The 20,500-nt window shown below is 48.6% G+C and overlaps 1 protein-coding gene across 2 annotated transcripts in view; it reads right to left on the reverse strand.

Moving 5' to 3' along the window:
• Pxdn (peroxidasin) overlaps nucleotides 1-20,500 on the reverse strand; it is a 72,212-nt gene that overhangs the window by 12,318 nt on the left and 39,394 nt on the right. For both annotated transcript variants that reach the window (XM_087907221.1, XM_087907220.1), the window contains 13 exons: nucleotides 19,509-19,580; nucleotides 19,121-19,192; nucleotides 16,876-17,045; nucleotides 16,492-16,609; nucleotides 13,759-13,928; nucleotides 11,657-11,929; nucleotides 9,995-10,111; nucleotides 8,759-8,917; nucleotides 8,032-8,144; nucleotides 7,169-7,325; nucleotides 4,843-4,951; nucleotides 4,074-4,231; nucleotides 658-2,161 (listed from right to left, as the gene is read on the reverse strand). In XM_087907221.1, the coding sequence (XP_087763347.1) occupies nucleotides 658-2,161; nucleotides 4,074-4,231; nucleotides 4,843-4,951; nucleotides 7,169-7,325; nucleotides 8,032-8,144; nucleotides 8,759-8,917; nucleotides 9,995-10,111; nucleotides 11,657-11,929; nucleotides 13,759-13,928; nucleotides 16,492-16,609; nucleotides 16,876-17,045; nucleotides 19,121-19,192; nucleotides 19,509-19,580 (3,192 nt within the window). The remainder of the gene's footprint in view (nucleotides 1-657; nucleotides 2,162-4,073; nucleotides 4,232-4,842; nucleotides 4,952-7,168; nucleotides 7,326-8,031; nucleotides 8,145-8,758; nucleotides 8,918-9,994; nucleotides 10,112-11,656; nucleotides 11,930-13,758; nucleotides 13,929-16,491; nucleotides 16,610-16,875; nucleotides 17,046-19,120; nucleotides 19,193-19,508; nucleotides 19,581-20,500) is intronic.

Genomic DNA, 20,500 nt, shown 5'->3' on the forward strand with positions numbered 1-20,500 from the left:
TCCCCTGCCAGTAATAGAACACTATTATGGAAACGAACTGGAGCCCAGGGGCCAGAGCAGCACGCATTCAGAAACCGCAGTATCTCACAAAAGAGAGCCTTCCTGTGGACCGTCAGGTCGGCACAGCTCCCAGGAGGCAGGTCTGAGAAGAAGCCTGGCCCTAGGTGAGATAACCCAATCCTGAGCAGACCTGGGCCTATCCTCTGAGTCACGGAGTATTCGCCTCCTCATGAAGCATGCCTGCTTGTTGTCCAGCTCTCCTCTTCTATGTACAATGGCAACTGATGTGTGACCCCACTATAGGTGGGGGTCACAGACTTGAGTAAGCATAGGGAGCTACAGACCTAGACCGGTCCACGAGGCTGGCCAGTCTGATGTCCATTTCCCATGGACTCTTAGCTCTCCTAGCCAGATAGACACAACTCCTATCTCAACAGAAAACTCCTTTCAGCTTACAAAGTCCACCACCCGAGCATAGAGAAGCTGGCAGACATGACTCTATACAACACTCGGTTCACTGCGGCATTCCAGACAGCCGGCCGCCCCCTATCTAACCTCAGCCTCCACCTGGAGAAACTCAAACCCAGAGATGGTAACACCACACTTTACAGTCAAAACCACTTGGCATCCACACATCTTTAAAAGTTTACTACCCACCTCTGCAGCTTCTCCCGGATCACGGGGCTCTTGATTTCATTTTTCAGGTCCTCAAAGGTGTAGGCCGCTGACAAGTTGCAGTAGACCCTGTAGTCATGGTAAGGTGGGATGCCATGGTCCCTGCCTCGCTGGATGTTGATGGCGGCCAGGTCAAGGGCCACTGTGTGTGCCATGGAGAAGAGCCTCTCCGTGAGCTCCGTGTTCAATAACTGGGAGGGGATGCGCATCTTGCCGGCCACTCCAAACAGCCCTCGGAGCAGCGGGTCAATGCCCCCCTCATTGACGATCCGGAACGGCGAGAAGAAGGCCTTGTGGAGAGGCACGTGGCCCTGTGGGATGGGCTCAAAGTTCTCGTCCAGCCGGTAGAGCAGAGGGTTGATTAGCGTGTGGCCAAACCTGAAGGCTGCCGTGGCAAAAGCGTTAAAGATGCCAGCGTTGACACTGGGATCGTATCCCCGGTACTCGCCGAGCATCTTCATGCCCACCTCTCCCAGGATCTTGGGTAGCCAGTGCCGGTAGGTAATGTGCTGTATCTCTGCCCCCACTATCTTGCGTGTCTCGTGGTAGACGGTATCCCCATCCCAGTGTGGGTTCAGCTTCAGCAGTTCCGCTGCAATGCGGTTGTGCTCCCGGAACCACAGGGTGTGCATGCTGGTCAGGCCCAGCTGCTCATTAGCACGGTGGTCACCAGCCAGAAAGCATGGTATGGGGCTCTCATTCTCATCACGCGTGCACTCGGTGGGCGGCCCCGTGGCAAAGGGAAGCAGAGGCTTGCCAGACCTCTGCACGATGCCCTGGCGCAGCAGGCCACGGTGGCTAGCCAGGTCCCGGATGCTGCGGGCTTCGTGGTCTGTGCTGCCGTACACATTGGACGCGTCGATATAGGAAGTGAGCTGGTTGATCTGCTCTCGAGGGTACACGGAGTTCATGAGCAGGGACGTCATGCCACTACCACACACGGGGCTCGACCGCACAAAGAACATGCAGCGGGCCCCGCTCCGCACACGAGGGTCATTGGGGGGAATCATGACAGAGAAGCACGGGGGGTCATTGCTGCACACGTTGCTGCAATGCTGTCCGTCGGAGAACCGAGCCTGGCTCAGGGCCACCACTGTAGAGTCCAGGTCGTGGTCAAGGAACTGACCCCACTGCATCAACATGTGTGTAAACTGCTCATCAGGGGTGATCACCTCTGTCCCAATCAGTGTGGTGGACACGAGGCGGGGCATGGGAAGCACATGCCCATTGTACTGACGCTGGGGGTTGATGCCACGAGGCGTGTTGAAGCCGTTCTCGTACACTGCCTTCAGCAGGCGCTCAAAGGCGGTCAGTGAGGCGCCCCACATCGGGTGTTGCAGGTTGTTGCACGTGCCGTCATGCGTCCTGTACTTCTGGTGGAAGCACATGTCCGAGCAGTTGTTCACGCGCCGGTGGGCGGTGCAGCCCGACAGGTTGGCAATAAGGCTCAGGTACTGCGGGGACACCAGATCGTTGTAGTGGTAACCTGCAACACAGCAGGGTGGTGCTGACTTCCACCAGCAGCAGTGCAGACCACCGCCTCAGTCGGTGCCTGGAGGTGCTCTGGCATCTGATCTGGTAGAATGGAGCCCCCTGCTTGGTTCACTGTTGGCTAATAGTTTCGGTGTCATCAGGCTTACGGTTTATACCACTGGCTCTCATAACGGGACTGGCTCTGTAAGAAGCCTGTCATGTGCAAATGTCCAAAACGAAGGACCTTCAGCTACATCTCATATTATTTCATGGAACAGGCGAAGAATGCATCTCTACATGAGCCACAGGAGGTCCTGTGGAGCAGCTTCCCTATAACCATCACTGAACATTGTACTGGCTACTGTACTGAAGCACCTTTTCCTCAGAGTCCGGACCATCCTACCACCACCTGCATGTATGAGGCCTCCTGCAGGCTTCTCAGACTCCTGTCACCTTCTCCACACCTCTACCATCACCCCAGGACGCCGTTCAAGGCACTGGCCTTGATTTTCACAGAATCCATCACACAATATATCCTCCAACCTGTCTAGCCAGGAGCAGGCTCCTACTAGGTTAGATTCCTGATTAAGAACCTTGGACTGTCTACCAGCTACAGGAGGAGGTCAGGCCTTGTTAGTCAGCAGTATGCCTCTACCAGGTGTCTATGACTGCATAGCCACATGACCCCAGGATCCCGTGCTCAGAGCTCAGATTGATCAAATGCTGCCTGCAGACATTAGCACAGCCAAGGTGGTGTTGTGGATTATGTTCACTGTTCATAAAACATTGATTGACTGGCAGCCAGGCAGAAACTACAGGCAGGGCAATCAGACTGAGGATGTTGGGGGAAAGAAGGGCAGAGTGAGAGAGAGAGAGAGAGAGAGAGAGAGAAAGAGAGAGGCCACCTGATGACTAAGGAAGACACGCTAGAGGATAGGTAAAGCCATGAGCCACATGGTTCATGGATTAATAGAAATGGGTTAATTTAAATGTAAGAACTAGTTAGTAAAAAGCCTGAGCTATCGACCAAACATTTACAATTAGTATAAGCCTCTGTGTGATAATTTGGAAGCGGCTCCCAGGATGGGAAAACTCCACCTACACCAAGGTCGTCCATCACCTTCCTCACTATCCCTCCCCTGGAGAATATTCCAGAGTCTCCAGAAAAGCCATCTGGGCATGTACAGACCTGTACACACACCTGAGAGTATCTCACATACTGACACTCATGTGTGCACTCACACATGAACTCTCATAACTACACACATACATGTGCACACTCACAATGCTGTCTGCACACACATATGGCATGCCCCTGTGCAAGATATGCTCATAGAGATACTTGCTCACCCACTGGCACATTGACATTCCCACATGTGCACATATTCAATCATATAATATGTATATACATACATGTATATCCTCTCTCTCTCTCTCTCTCTCTCTCTCTCTTTCTCTGCTGGTCAAAGTCAGCACTGAATATTTTCATTAAATTATTTCTAGCCCATCTCTGACCCTAGAGACTCAGACTACATGCATTAAAGGTTGCATGAGAGCCTCTTCTTACAAAGGATGATCATCAAAATATCCATTCAATAATCCAAGCAAGCAAGTGGGCATGAGGAATTCCAGGCTGGGAGAAGCAATCAGAAACAACAGCTTCCTCTTCACACAGCGACTAGGCCTATAGGAAGAAGAACATACAGCAAGCCCAGCAAGACACAAATAAATCATCCACAGCCTAGGCAACCAGGTCCTACATTAGTCAACGTCTCCAGTAGACCCAAAGAGATGCGAGAACCTACGCAAGTTCAGGGAAAAGTGGGCTAGATACTAATGCAGGCATGGCCAGAGTGCAATGCACATGCAGGAGTGTGTTTTCTACCTCATGGTTACGTGAGAAGGTGGGAGAACATGGTACTGACTTGTTCCGTTCAAGTCCACCATCAAGCCATGCTGAACATGCTCCTGGATCAGCTGCAGGGTCCGCTCGAATATCTCTCCTGCCCTGGCTTGTCCCACTGTGTATGGGTCCCGTGGGTACCGGAACAGGGCCAGTAGGTCGTTTGGAGAATGAGGACGGCTGGCAGGAGGGAGGGAGGGAGAGACTCAATGAGATAAGTCACTGGGGGACAAAATCCAGAAACTAAAAGTGTACTGATATCTCTAAATGTCTATCGCTACTTTCGACAACGTGGTGCACTGTACCTTACTCATCCCAGGTGGAAGGCGACAGAGCAACAAACAGACAAACAAGAACCAAAGACACTGAAAACAAACCATTAATAAAGTCAAGAGAGAGAGTCACAGGCATCGCATTTCAGTGAAGGTGCAGAGAGTACGTAGCCGGTGCCAACATGGAGGGATCCACCGGTCACCTCAGTAACATTTTGTTTTTGCCAAAATTGTTTCTAACAAGCCAAAAGAATGAGGCGGGTCTTCTACAAATGCTTTGATTGTGAATCACAGCCCAGAGCCTGTGAAGAAGGTACACCTCCTGCTAGCACTCAAACCCCAGGGGAGCCAGGGTCAGCTGACGCTCCTTATGGTTCTCACAGGACAATTCTCAGGACTTTTACAGTCAGGTTTGGGGAGTGAAACAGGTAAAAGACCCAGGCACTAGGAAACATGTATTCCACCCCACACCACTCGTTTCCCTACCCAAGGCCAGCATCACCGCCCTGTCCACCATACCTGTCAAATAAATGTGTCCGTGTAGAGTTGATGGCTCTGTCAATGGTTGCAATGGCTTCAACAATAGAGGTAGCGACATACGGATCTCCATTTCGACTGACATCGGGAACTAGGAAAACATGAACTCATATTAGCAGGAAAAAAATAAACATGGCATTCTTACTCATACATCCATGTCTAGACACGACATCATCTAGACATAAGTCATGCTTTCATCCAAAAGATATTTCTGTTTGCTGAACCAGGGCTCAAATTATTCATCATCAATTCTGCTAGAAGCTGTTTTTAAACAGTATGGAAATAATATACTCCTTAATTTTGGAAAATGACATGACGCCCTGTAAAAGGGGCAAAACATTTGTAACACAAGGCATATAAGAGCTTATATCCAGCATGGTGTTTGTAGAGACTGAGGCTCCTCAGGTCCATCTGGAGGGCAGTGTCATCAGAGGAGGTGCCTTCATTCTAGAAGTCTCTGTTCTTCTCAAAGAACAGGCACCCCCAATTCTGGACTCCACTGTTTACTGTCTCTCCATTGCCAGTCCTAACTCCTGCTTGCATGGGCATCATCACAACATCTTTATTAGGACCCACAGACAGAAGGACAGACAGACAGACAGACAGACAGACACACACACACACACACACACACACACTCACGGGGGGGGGGAAGAGAGAGAGAGAGAGAGAGAGCAAAAATAAATCAGCATCTAGATACCCAGATGGCCTGCACATACCACATACACATAATACACATCCCACACATACAGAATAAACATAGGCCACACATCACACTATATTACACCATCATAGCACGCAGAATAAGCCTACACCATAATACACATCACAGAGATACACACACAATACACAGCAAATGTAACACAATACAACCTGTCTCCATCAAAGCTTCACACTTTGATTCTTCTTTATTTTTTGAAACAAGGTCTTAATACCTATCTACCTACATCTATACATCTACATCTATCTGTCTATATTTCTATGTCTACATAGATAAATATGTCAGACTCTGGCAGGACTAGATCTCCCTATGTAGACCAAACAGACCTTGAACTCACAGAGCTCTACCTGTCTCTCCCATCTGCTGGCAATAAAGGTGTGCACCACAAAGTCCAGGGGGATTCTCAGTTCTTGCTCCTTTCTCACCTCATAAGAACTAGTCATTCTCTGCCAAGTACAAATACTCCCACTGTAACTACTCTATCACCCTCAGGCACTGAAGCGACTCTCAGCTCTTACCATAGCACTTTCATCTTAGCTCAGTGGTTAGTGCTCCTTTCTATCCTCACAGGCCTGGACACAGCCAGAGAAACCTCACTGAAAGGGTCCTTCACTTTGTTGCTGTGGGGGGACCTTCTTCCCCTGGGTCAGGTGATGGATGGCTGGGATGAACTCCCCGGCTGGGATGGACCTCGTCTAGTCCCAGGGCGTTAATGTACTCAGCCCTGACTTATCCTCTGAGCTCCAGACCCCAGACCTCCCTCATCAGTTTCTTTCCTTTGCTGTGTCTGAGCAGGGTTCTTGGTTCTCCTCTTCCCTAAAGCTAAGCAAGGCAGGCAGAGAGAAGAATGACAGTGGGGGAAGATGAGGAGGTGAAATCTTGACACTCTGGCAAATTACTACCCTGGGGAAGGACAGTCCACATGTACAAGAAACATCCCAGGCTGCATGTAGCCATAACCAACTGGAAGGCATGGAATTCCTGCAGGGATCATTGTCAATGGCACTACTGGGTATGAAAAGAGCTGCTGAAGACTGTGGGGAAAAAAAATACAGGCAGAGGAAGATACTCCAAGGGAAGATCAGCCATTGGCCAAGTCAGGGCCAAACGTTCTGTCTTCTGAATCATTCTAACACCATGGCCTCATTTGATTTCTGGTGCTGGAACAAACATCCTGGCAAAAAGCTACTTAGGAAGAAAAGATGGATTTGGCTTACAGTTAGTTCCCTGTTATAGTTCCTTATTGAGGAAGTCAGGCAAGAACTTAAAAGTATCATATCCAGTCAAAAGCAGAGAAAAAACAAATATATTCTTTCTTGTCTCTTATACTGTTCAAGACTACTTCTCCAGGGAATGGTGCCTTCCACAGTGGGCTTGGTCTTTTACATTAATTAACAACCAAGACAATCGCCACAGATAGTCAACACGCCAACCCTATCTAGATAATCCCTGAACAAATTTTTCCTAGGTGATTCTAGATTATGTCACATCGACCCAAAACTAACCAGCACACACCCTAAGTGGGTGCTCATAGAGTGAAGATACAGCCCTCTGAGACAATGCACTGTGCTTGGCCTAACATCTTACCGTTCACACCGAGTACCATGCTGACGGAGGCATATCCAATCGTGTTCCGAGCTACACATTCATAGCGACCTGCGTCCGCAGGGCCAACATCATGGATGGTTAAAAATCCTTCGGGGCTGATGTGAAATTTCCCACTTTCTGTTACCTGAACACCATCCTGAAGCAAAAGAATTACTAAAGTAAGACTGGGAAACAGAAGCTGCTTCTCTGGGAGAAAGAAATGTCCATCCACTGTTAAAACTCAAATGGAAAAATCTCTGAGGCTATGTTTACATCTGTCCCAGTCTTCCCAGGGAAGGAGACTTATTACTGTTCTCCCAAGTCCAACTCAACGAGATAAGCTCTTCTGTACACCTGTCCTTTGCTAAGAACATAGCTATGCGCAAAAGATGAAAACCGCTATATTGGGAGCACTTCCTAGAGGCCATGAGCTATGGCAGAAAGGGCTCAGAGAAACAGGGCCTCTAGGAGAGCGGGCAGTTCAGAGACAGAACTGGCAAGCCATGCACAGACCACAGCTGGGTCACTCTGGAGAAGGTTGGTGGGCAGCGAAGGAGCTAGAGAGCCTTGAAAACTGGCACTCTGTGGACCCTCGTGAGGTCGCTGCATCATCTCAGCAAGCTCCTTTGTGTGCAGTATGTGGATGCTGCCTAACAGTTGGCTAAATACGAAGAACAAAGAAAAATGAAGCAACAAAACTCAACTTCATTCCTTGAAGCAATAGGCCTATAGGACTTTGTCTGTTTCTGATGCTGGGATGTGTATTTTGTTTCCAGTATCTTTATTATTAAGGCTGCCTTTGGGGTACTTTAAATACGCACATCCTGCACCAGAGAGGGCCTGGGTGAGGAGTCAACTCTTACCTTGTTCCAGGTGATGGCTGGCTCCGGTTCACCCTGGGAGCTACACGGCAGCTGCACATTGGTGCCCACCTCCACAGTCATGTCGCTGGGAATGCTGGCAAACACTGGGGTGACTAGAAGGCAAGTATAGAGAATGAGGCAGCCCCTGATTCCTACCACAGAGTGTCAGAAGAGCAGAGCCTGCAGGGGCCAGCCCAGAAGCCCTGCAATGAGTTGGATCGAGGTCTTGTTAGCTAAGGTAAAAAACTGCGGCCAGGCTGCCCACGTTCCTCATCCCACACACACTACCAGGAGACAGCGGCACCATTGTGGGATCCCACCATGGGGAACCCCGCCAGAGCACACTGAGTCTCCTGAGCAAGTACAGGAGGGGCAATCCACAAAATACACAGTGGATATTACAGGTCTAAGAGACAAAACTGGGTTCATGGTACCCCCAAGGGCCTCACGGACATCAAGAGCCTCAGGCTGCATCTAGCCGCCTGCCCGAATGTGCTCGCTAACAAATCCAGCCTCTTTCAGACCAGCATGAGATGAACAAACGTCTTTAGAACAAGGGAAATGAAGATGTAAGTGCCCGTGAATCCCTCATGAACACAAGGACCACACTTCTCCACAGAAGAGTGACCAGAAGAGCTAGGGCTAGAATACTGATGCTGATGTCAGTTGCAGGAAGCGTGTCACTGATGACAGACACGCACAAATCCACCCGATCAACAGCACCTACCTCTGGGCTGTACAGTCAGGTGGGCCACGACCTTCTGTGAGCCGATGATGTTGACAGCCTGGCACTCATACTGGCCCTGGTCATGCAGGGCAACCCCAGAGATCCTGAGTGTGCCTGAGGATAGCACCAGGTGCCGCCTGTCCACTGAGAGCTGGCTCCCTACAAAAGTGGGGCAAGACATCAGTTACATGGATACAGAGGCTTTCAGGGTCAGAGTCAGAGACAGGTGACTTAGAGAGAATGATATCTCTGAAGATGGCAGTGTCACTGGGCTGAATTTCCTGGATCGGGTACCAAATGCCCACTCCTGATCCAGTAAGCAGGCAGCTATTCAACGTCCACATGCGGACTCCTACAGCTGCTGTTCATCCGTAAATAAAGAGCCAAGGAATATCATATCCAAGGAATATCATATCCAAGGAATATCATAGAGAGGGACAGAGAACAGAACCAAAAGCTAAAATTAGGAATGGGGACAAGACAAGGACTTAGGGTGCCTGTAGGGCTGACCCAAAACTATGCCTCGGGAAACATACAAAAAGGTGACCTAGGCCCAGACTATGCAGAAGTCTTGGAGGAGGAGGATGCTGGCACATGCTTTTGTGGGTAAGCCTTTCCATCATGTATCTTTCCTAGTCAATCAAGGAGTGTACAGCTGGCCTCTACCTCTGTCTGTTTCTCAGGATCCACGGGCAGGGGCTCCTCAGAGGGAGGATTCTGTGGCCTTTTTGGTTGAAGGCAAGGTAACAAGTCATCTCCAGGGTCCCTGCCTAGGCTGCAGGGCAGGAACACCCGAGACCTGCAGAGGTGTCCTTAATGGTCTTATCACCTGACACTGCCACCATCTCATTCAACCCGATGAGCCTTCATCAGACCACAGGAGCCATGAACTGACCAAGTGCTAACAGATCACACACCAAGTGCAGGAAATGTGGGACGGCTCTGGCAGTCAGGGGATAAACCCTGTTTTTGTGAGTTCTACGGGGACCTGGAAAAGTTCACCTACATGGTGAACCACCGCCCAGAAGACTCTGAGTCCTTCTGCAAGACAGCTTCAATCCATGGTGCCTATAGTGACCGTCCACGCTGCACTGCAAGGCAGGTTTTATGGAGGCCGCATCCTCTTCCTATGCCACAGCTCACCCCTTAGGAAAGATACTGGTTTTGCCTGACCCAGAAGCAATAGCACGTGTCCTAGATGAACGAGAAGGTGGATGGTCCAGGGTGACATCTTACCTCCCTTGGTCCAGGCGATGACGGGCTGCGGGTAGCCCTTAGCTTCACACTGGAAGTCCACAGTCTGTCCTTCGATGACCACTCTGCTCTGAGGGGTCACAGTGAACTGAGGGAGGGCTGCAGGCGAAGAGCATTGCACATGACACTAGAGACAACGCCCTGTAAAGTCACTGTGTCTATTAGCAGCACATCAAAAGGACTTGACAAGGGTCCCCAAGTGTGTCTGTCTTCACAGTTCCTCCAAGATTAAAACCTTCCATCTTGGAGGGAAACTTTAAGCATAAGAGGCGTCTAAAGGGAAGGAGAATACTACAGGGAAGTTTGTGAAGGCTGGAAGTAAACAACTCAAAAGAGCTTCAGGAAGTCCCCCAAAACTAACCAGACTCACTAGGCTTCTTCCTCAAGACGATATAAACAATAACACTTGAGAAAAGACACTCCGACAGTCCCAGCCACCTGGAAGGAGCAGATACCAACTAAACAGCCTCAAAGCAGCAGAGATCAGTCAAGCTTGGCTAGAAAAATCAAAAACCGCTGAGCTGCTTGGACGAGGCTCAGACAGCTGGGCCAGCTGAAAAGGATGCTCTCCACCCTGTTGAGCTGTCTGCAGGCTGTGCAGCATGCTCCAGTTCCCTGCGTTAGTGAGCTGTCACCCATGCTTGGGTGGGCATTGGGATACAGTTGACTTTGATTTATTTTTTGTTCACCCATATTCCTATAAATGACCCCAATAAAACACACTGGCCTACAAGTTGGACTTTGGTGATATCCGTACTTTGGTCTGCATTTACAGCTATCTGCAAGGGGCATATGGCTCTGTAATCTAAGAAAAGACACAGCTGTACGCAGAGCGCTCATACTGGCTCATGGCCACTGTGACCTTGGCAGTGTATACTGCTTACATACGACTGTAACTCTAGTACATTCAAAACTGTATGCAAGGCTCACACACTGACTCACTAGCACCGTAACCTCGGAGCGCACTCAGAGCTGTGTGCATCACATGCCCTGATTCACTTTCAGTGCCCAGGTATTCATGTCCACATTCGCAGAGGCCAGTACCTGGGAGCTCTGGACACTGCAATCTCAAAGTCCTATTCTCCTAAAGAAAACAGTCTAACCACCAAATCATGTGTGCCAGGTCAAATTGGATGGATACTATAGATCTTAAAAAGGAAGGTAGAGCTGGGAAAATGGCTCAATTCCTAGAAGCCACATAAAGCATGGTGCTACGGAGGTGGGCCCATGAAGCTTCCTGGCCAGCCAGCCTAGCCTACTTGATGATTCCCAGGGTAGTGAGAAACTTAGTCTTAAACAAAACAACCCAAAATTCCAAACCAGAATGATGTTTGACATTGTTCTCTGGTTTATAGATGTACAGCCACCCGTACACAAATATACATATGCATATATGTTCACACAAGCATGCACATATATACAGATCCAAATAGCTAGGCATGGAGGTGCACACCTTCATCCCAGCACTGGAGAGGAGGACTAAAAGTTCAAGGTCAGGCTAGGCTAGAAAGATAAGTCAAAGTCTAGTCTCTAAAAGCAAAGATAAGTGAAAGAGGAAATTAAGTAGCACAGAGAGGCCCAAAGCCCCGGGGGCTGTTGCGGCTACTCAAAGACAAGAGCCTGCTGGCACAAAAGGATGCTCACCTTGTACAATAATGAAGGCCGTGGCATGGATGCTGTCCACACTGTTGGACGCAAAGCACGTGTACTCCCCACTGTCGCTCTGGTCGACATTTTGTATATACAGTCCTCCAGAGGGAGTGATATTCACTCGAGGGTCAACCGGCAAGGGCGTCCGGTCACCTCTTGTCCAGGTGATCTGTGGCAAAGGGTGGCCGGTGGCGCTGCACTCCAAAGTGACGCTCTCGCCCACCAACACCTCTGTGTTCTGCGGCTGGATTACAAAAGTGGGTCGGGCTGTCACAAACAGAAATGGTCAATTAATTTCTTAGAGCTTCGCAAGGTTTCTACTTGGCATTTTTGATGTCCAGGCTGTCCATTCGCCCTAACGGCTTCCAAAATAAACACAACTAACATTTAATTACATAATTTTTTGTTGTCTTGCCAACAAAAATATGCAGACAGAGCTGAGGAAATGGCTCCGTAGGCAATCAGGCAATGAGACACTTGCCATGTGAACAAAGGGGCCTTGGTTTAAATGCCCAGCACACACAAGCTCAGATGTGGTAGGATCTATCATCGTAGGGTGCACGAGGCAAGATGGGAAGCAGAAGTAGGATCCTCAGAAACTAGAGGACCAGCTAGTTTGTCGTACATAGTGGTTACCAACAAGAGACCCTGCTTCAAACACGGTATAAGGTATGTGTGGATCAACAGCTACGGTTGCCCTCTCATCCCCACACTGGGTCACACATGGGTCCACAGGGGAAAAAAGGGCAGAAAATAAAATGGTGCCCATACTCGGGTCAGCCAAAGGCAGGCAACCTGTGGACAGTGGTTGCTATGGAAGAGCTGTATTTTTTCTCCCAGACAGACCCTAAATTCTCTGAAGAACCTTTACTTCTATTTATTATAAATACCCTGGTAACCTGATTAAACCTTTGTGGTTGTCATTATTGACACAAGAAATTGCAGGGTAAATTTAAACCATATAAAAATATCCCTTTCATCACAGAAAGAAAAACGCAAATAGTGTCAACTCTAAATCTAGTGGGGGGGAATCCACACCTTCACTAGTATGTCTGCTGGGAAGGTTTTTGCACACAGTGGGACCGCAGCAGACATCGACAGTCTACCTGGAGAGAGGTAGTCATGGATATAAGAGCGGAAGCTACATGCATCCTTGTGTTGGAAGCTACCCTTCTTGAAACTCAACCTACACAAGATTTCTTAAGTCTGTATAAAGACATATGTACAGGTATCTTTTATTTTTTTATAACCCCTGTTCTATTTCTTTCGGGTCCACAACCCTTATCCATAAACATGGAATTTAAAAAAAAAAATCACTCCAAAAACTGTTTGACATACGTAGCAGGAGGCACTTCTAGTTTCTACTGAGACTCTATATACAGCTTTCCTTGTGGGCATTAGCACCTAGATTGTGGTATATCATCCTAGGCTTTAAGTTAGTAAATAGATTATGTTCTATGCTGCTTTTCTTTAAAATAAAAAAACCAAAAAGTGAAAACAAACAAACAAAAACGATCCCAAAGAGATTGTGACCCATAGGTTGAGAACTGCTGGGTTATAGTGTTCCAGTGTCTGGCTCCACAGTGAGCAGAGGCCAAGGACAGAGCACGCAGACCAGAAGAGGGCCCGTGCCTGTGTAGCAGAGGTGTAAAGGGCACAGCTGTGCTTCCTCTGGTTTGGACAGACATCTTACACTTTAAATATTATATTCAAGCACCTTCAGAATAGGTATGCTAAATAAAAATCAGTATTTTAAAAATGCCTTTGAACTAATTAAAGCCCTTGGCAAACAGAGGCCTCAGTGCCCCATGCATTTGATGTGGCTGTGCAGGGACCTGCAGTGAGGCACGGCCAGCCTCTCCAGGTTCCATGGCCATGTCTTACCTGTGGTAGTAAATCAGAGCTTCTGGGGATGTCCCTGCAGCAGGGGGCAGCCATGGGTCTGAGGCAAGTTAGAATGACCCATGACCTTACGTTTCAGGAATCCTGTGAGCCACTTGGCATGGGAACTTTGCCATTTCAGACTTCACTGAGTCGGAGTGCAAAGAAAGGAGCAAGAAGTGGGTGGTTAGGGTGGCCCTCACATACTCACTCACCTGGAGACCCCAAGTACCTGAGGGTCACTTCGTGGGTTTTCGCCTCGCCAGCCACATTTTTTGCCATGCACTGGTAGACGCCCTCATCTGCCTCTTGTGTGTTCTGGATCATCAGCGTGCCATCGTCCAGTAAGTTTAAGCGTGAATCTGTCTTCATGCTCAGCTCATAACTATGGAGACAGAAACCGGTGTGCTCACGGCTCAAGCAGATACCGTACCCCTCCCAGCCCTACAGTGGGCTCTAAAGCTCTGGAAAGCAGGTGACACATGCCAGGCCCAGAGAACAAGAGTGACGACTGTCCAGATATGTCTCCGTCAGCAACTGTGACTTAGCAGTCATGTCTAGGAAAGGACACGTATGTGTTCACTATTACATGCCCAGTCTAAATGCTTGAATGTGGTCCTAATTCCAAACAAGAAAAACATTAACCTAATGGAGAATGCAAATAAAACATTTCCCTTATTTTGTGATTTTTTTAAAAAAAAATGTAAAAATATAGTTTTATATAGTTAAAAGCAAGAAGCTAGGTATTACTCCCATACCTATAATCTTAGTACTTGAGAGGTAGAGGCAGAAGGATCAGAACTTCAAGGTCGTCCTCCACTACATAGCAAGTTAGAACCCAACCAGAGAGGCACAAGATTCTGTCTCCAACAAACGAAACCACCTCCGGGGCTCCTCTCTTAGCTCCTTCATCTGGGCATGCTTCTGACTCGGTCTCCTGGGAGGCAACAACCCCCGAGTGCGTGTGGATCAGCAGCAGGAATGCCAGGGAACCTCAGTCAGTGAGCAGCAAGCAGAGCTGGCACCAGAGCCGGCACCAGAGGGCAGGCCTTGGGACTCTGACTCAAGGTCTTGCCATGTTTAGTTTTGTATTTTTAACATAAGCATCACATCTTCCATTTACAAACTAAAGGTATGAAGGGCTTGAGCCATACTGATGCTCCTCCCCGGTCTAACACAAAATCTTCTAATGGTGCGGCACAATTGTCTATATTCTGTCAATTATATTTTAAATAAATGCTGATTGGCCAGTATCCAGGCAGGAAGTATAGGTGGGACAACCAGATAGGGAGTAGAGGCAGGTCAACGAGAACAGGAGAATTCTGGGAAGAGGGAAGCTACCTCTGGAGTCCTGTCCAGACACAGAAGAAGCAAGATGTGACCTGCCCCACTGAAAAAGGTACTGAGCCATGTGGCTAACACAGATGAGAATAATGGGCTAATGTAATTTATACGAGTTAATAAGAAGCCTGAGCTAATGAGACAATCAGTTTATAACCAATGTAGACCTCTGTGTGATTTTTCTTTGGGACATAACAACTGTGGGAACCGGGCAAGATAGAAAACTCTGTCAACATTCTAACACTTTAGTAACCTTCCTGGAGTTGGCCCTGGACTTTCACTCCCATCAGCCCAGAGCCACCCATGACATGGAGGTTTTTAAAGGATGAACATCTCTCACATTTCCCCACATACATTCATACAGCTTGGATCCAAGATCAAAACCTGGCACAATCCTGTGATCCTCACGACTCTGTTGCATCTTTTCACTGTGCCCCCGAATGCTCTCAAACGTTGAGGGGTCCACTTTCCTATTTGCTTCGTCTGTCAACAGAACTTTACCTAAGATAGGTTCCTGTTGGCTGTGGAATCTGGGTCTCCGCTGGAACAAGGATAACTTGGCAGTCAGTGTCTGAACCTTCTGTTCCTAAACTCGGCTAGTGATGTTCTCAAGGAGGCCTCTCTGCTTCCCAAAGGCTGGACACAGCCAGTGAGTTTGGCATGAACACACTGCAAGCCAGACCATGAGTGCCGTCTTCACTCTTGGCACAAATGGATGTAAGAGGCAATTACATGAGACTTTTGTGTTCAGGATTTCCCTCTAAGGATTTCACCTTCAAAACCTAAGTCAAAAAATGCTTCATGTCACCACAGACAAGTCCTAGCCCTAGGCATCTTGACCTTATTCTAGACTGGGTCTGGTCTATATCATAATCAGTAGTGCCTGCTCCGACCCCTCTCCCCTACACTCTGTGCCCGTTCCCCTCCCACACTGAACCCAACACCCAGCTCTCAGACCCAGCTGGAGGGATGCTCCCACAGCTGGGCCCGAGTACCAGCATGCAGACAACCTCTTCTGCCGTTCATGAACAACCGCTACAAGGCGAGAGGCAGTCACAGCCATGTTTGCAGAACAAAGAGAAGCTCATTTACTCAGGACAAGGCTCCAGAAGTTCAAGGGGGGCTGTGTAGACTCCTCATAGCTCGCAAACTCAGGTCTCAAAGAAGAAATGGACCAATGACATCAGCTGCCTCTAACCCCAGGAAGTCCATCATCATGGCTCAGATCCAAAACCTTACTAAATCTTGAAACACTAGAGGCCTGGGCATGAGTAAACATACAGCATCTCCCCAGCTCCCACTTGATGGGGTAAGAAAGTTCCAGAATGCTGCCAGGTCAGTGATAGACCAGGGGAAAGAGACCTGTGGCCTACAAGGAATGAGTCCCAGTGGGGAAGAAAGGCCTTCTCCCAGTAACTCAGGCTCAAAAGTGTCTTCCAGGCAGCTGCTATGTGGAAGAGAGGAGGTATGGAATCTTTCCTTCCTCTCCATCTTCCTACATAGAAGGGGAAGGTGTCTATCAAGGATGGGGAGTCCTATGGGAGTACATGGGCTCCTGATGCGGCCCCTGGGGCTTCAGGGACATTTCTACGCTAGACAGAACTCACTTGTTTCGAAGCCAGATGATCTCAGGTTTGGGGTTTCCCTCAGCCCTGCAGGTAAAGTACACTGTGTTCCCTGATGTGACATCTGCGTCCTGTGGCTCTGACGTGATCCGGGGCCGTTCTACATGCAAGAAATGAATGCCATGGAGAAACATAAGGCTCACACAGACGGGAACCCAAATCAGAATCCTCATGGCCAGATGATACCGCAAGGCCCAAATACCCATCTCAACCCAGACACCCCTGCAAAAACAATATGCTATCTTTCTCAAATTTTAGCCTTCTATGACAGAAGACAAGTCAGTCCATCAGCAATATCAACTGGGGATATGTCTGGACTCCAGGGGTCATACTGGTCCTTCAGCAGGGATTCCAGGACCCACTCACCACAGTTCAGCTCTTCTGGAGTGATGGTAGCCACAGAGCGTCCTTGGATGCGTCTTGGATACTCGCAGGTGGCTGCTGCCTGCGCGTTCCCAGACTGGGCGTAGGTCTTCAGCAGATCTGCCAACCACAGTATTTCACAGTCACAGTGAAGCGCATTTGAGTCCAATCGCCTAGGGAAAGAAGTCATGAAGATATTCAGGAGATAAGGAGACTTTGACCCATCCTGGGTAGATCAACCACCAGAGTCTGGAGCCTCAAGGGACGCCAAAGATGACGAACATCTGGGCATTGATCATGCAAGGAATAAGTTTTCATAGGGAAGAATCTGAAGGGCTGAGAGGGGTGGTAATGGGTAAGTATTTACAGAAAAGCCTGAGAGTCTAAAGCCCTGAGGAGAAGTGAAGAAGTCAAGTCAACCAGTGACCAAACAGTTAGCTTCAAGCCCAGGAATGGCTGTGGATCTAACCCAGTAGTAGAACATTTGCGTGCCTTGTTGGAGGCCCTAGGTTCAATCCAAACACAGCAAAAGCAAAACAAACAAACTAAAAGACATGGCAAGCATGAGTCAGACAAGTCAATGACAGATCACAGCGATGCTCCAGAGCAGCTTATGGGAGCATTAAACAGCAGAGTTCTATCTTGTGGCTGAGGCAGCTCCAGGGTAGCAGCACTGTGAGGACACTCTGCCTCTGTAGCTGGAGCTGGCAGGATCCCTCATTTTGAAAACTGCTCCACCCAAAGGCAAGGCCTTTGGGGTTCAGGTGGGGACCTGATAGGCCATGAGGCACACGGTCTGAATATTATCAGATGTAAAGAGGCAAGCCATTCCCACCCTAAGAGGGATAGGAACTAGCTGGGGAGCATGATCAATCAGAGGATTGGATTCTGGATAAAACCACTACAAGGTACACACTCCACAACCTGGTACCTTGGGGCAAGACAAATGCTTATTTCACATTTGTCCGGGCATTAGTTCAGAGGAGACAGAGACCCAGAGCTGGTACCACTCCACAGATCAATATCCCTGGCAGAAATATGGTAAACAAGATGCATCACCCCAAGCTCAGGTAAGAAATGGGCACTGGGTTGGACAAGAGCTGTCGCTTATTGGGGTACCCAGTCTGTAATTCACTTCTGAATAGCAAGACCCTACAGTCATTACAGGACCAAGGGCAGCAGCAGGAAGTCTGGATGGGCAATTCAGCATGGCACACGTGCCCAGTCTACCCCAGCCATTTGAGTGAGCTAGAAGAAGGTCACATACCATCTTGACTGCTCCTTGGAAGTGGACCTTTCAGTGAGGGCATAGGCCAACTCTTATGAGCTTAGTCTTGATCTCCAAATCTAGGATGTTCATGTTTGAGCAATGCAGAGCCAGCAAGATAAGGAATGTGTTGGGTTAGAAGGGCTGGCATTCCTCTAAAAGAGCAGCTGCCCACGGGGACATCCATATGCAAGCTAGTCCATGGGTTACCCCGTCCTTTGCCTTGGGCCCTCCTAACATTTATCTGACAACGTCTTCCTCCCCTCCCCCCATCCACCAGAGATAAGAGTATTTGTCCTATCTTCCTACCCCAAATGTAGATTCACCTTGCCTGGTAATTTCTTTTCCGAAGAAAGAGGTTTGGTCTCATGGATGATAATGCAACAGCTTATGCAGAGATGAAGTCATGAGCACTGGAGCCCATTATAGACACTGCGCAGTTCGGTAACACCTCAACTGGGCAAGTGCTCTATAGAGACCACAGGACAACAACCAAGGCTGTTAAAAAACTCCATGAGTACTAGAATACCTTGAATCTATTATAATAACACGTAAGCAAAGCTGATTTCAGGAGGCCTTAAAAGAAAGCCGAGTAGGCACCAGTCTGTTTACTCAGGTAAACGGATTTCAAGAAAAGGAACTGGAGGCCGACACATGAAGATGCTTCCACTCTGTCACCCTCACCCATAAAATATGTACCTTGCAATTAAAACTTAATTGGGGGAATTTAAACGTCATTTTAAACACTGTCTCAAGATCCTTATTAGCGGACCAGTCTGCTGGTACACGTGAGTCATCTGCCCGCCTCTTCACACCGAAACAGACTCAACAGGCCTGCCTTCCCGGCATTTAGATGTCTCTGAAGACTGTTCTGAAGCTGGAGATTCTTTGGTCAGATCAGAGAACGGTCCAGATGAATGAACTGGGAGAGAGGATGCCCCACAGACACCGCGGGCAGCAGACACCCAGAAGCTCACTTACAGTCTTTTCATGGACTCCAAGTGGCTGAACGTCCCAGGAACCAAGTGTGTGATACGGTTGTTGTGTAAAAATCTGTGGGAAGAGAAAACAGAACAAGGCTATATGAGAAACAAACACACACACAACTTCCTAAGCATGCAAAAAGAAGCCCGAGAGGTCACATGTCTTATTGATTGTGTTTACTTAGTGTGAGTGAATTTGATAGCTACGTGCTGCAGGTCACAAAATAACTGGATCTCTTTCCTATTTTATTACCAGGCCCAGATGCCTACTTCTCATTATTAGCCAAGAGACCAATTTTCGACCAAGGAGTGTCAAGCAAACGTTGACCGTTCCGGCAGCATGAGCTGGGCCCCGACTACAAATTAAAGAGAGAAGCTGAACTCACAATCTCTCCAGCTTCGGCAGGTGCTGGAAGGATTCCGGGTCCAGAGTTTCTATCTGATTGAAGTGTAGGTACCTAGGGGGTTGAAAAAGCAGCACAATGTGAACGACCTACCGAACTTTACAACCCAGACTTTTGGTTCTGACATTTTTTTCCACACATCCACATGTCACTAGGTACACTGCCCTGTGCTCTGTACAGGTGTGGAGACAGGAAGACACAGGTGAGAGCAGGCAGGCTGTCTTAGAGTCGTTTGACTCACAGGTGACACCTGAGGACTTAGCAAGCCCTGGGTCTCCATGAACTCAAGTGGTAGGGATAGCGGCCCAGCCACTTCACATTAATCCATAAAATACCCAGCGGCAGGTAACAAGGAAGAACCAAAAGCAGCCTAGCAGACAGGAACCCTGTCCATGGGCGTGCACAGGACTCCTACGCTCTAAGCGGTCAATGTTTCCACGTGACATTGAGAACACAGCAGTTATAGAACCAGGCACCCAGGCAGGAGATGATGAAGTGGTGGACTTCCCCGGGGTTCTTGGTCATACAGAATACCCAGAGTCCATACGCCTTTGTATTTAAGATGTCTCCTTAGTTCAAACAATTTACAATTCCATTCTCCCGAATGCTAGTTTGCTCATTTTGAAAGTTGGTGGGACTTTTTTTTTGCTCAATAAAACATTGGTCATCTTTCCTACCCAGACTTCATTGCCCTAGAGAAAAGCCTTCACGCAGGTAGCCATGGTAACAGACACTTCCGGTCAACCAAGGGCCAGAGACAGAAACAAGCAGCGGAGCCAACATGCAGCCTAGTTCACCACAACTCCACATAAAGCCTTGTTTTCCGAACTCATTTTCATTAGCTCCAAGATTAGCATGACTTCTGGGTTCCCAGATGAGTTTTTTTCCCTGGTCACTCCCCAGGCATAACTAATCCAGAGACTCCTAAACTCTGGGGGCCACAGTCTACAGTCTGCCTCTCCTTCCTTGGGACC

The sequence above is a fragment of the Myodes glareolus genome, chromosome 6 (genome assembly GCF_982192425.1).
Source record: "Myodes glareolus chromosome 6, mMyoGla1.1, whole genome shotgun sequence".
Taxonomy (NCBI): domain Eukaryota; kingdom Metazoa; phylum Chordata; class Mammalia; order Rodentia; family Cricetidae; genus Myodes; species Myodes glareolus.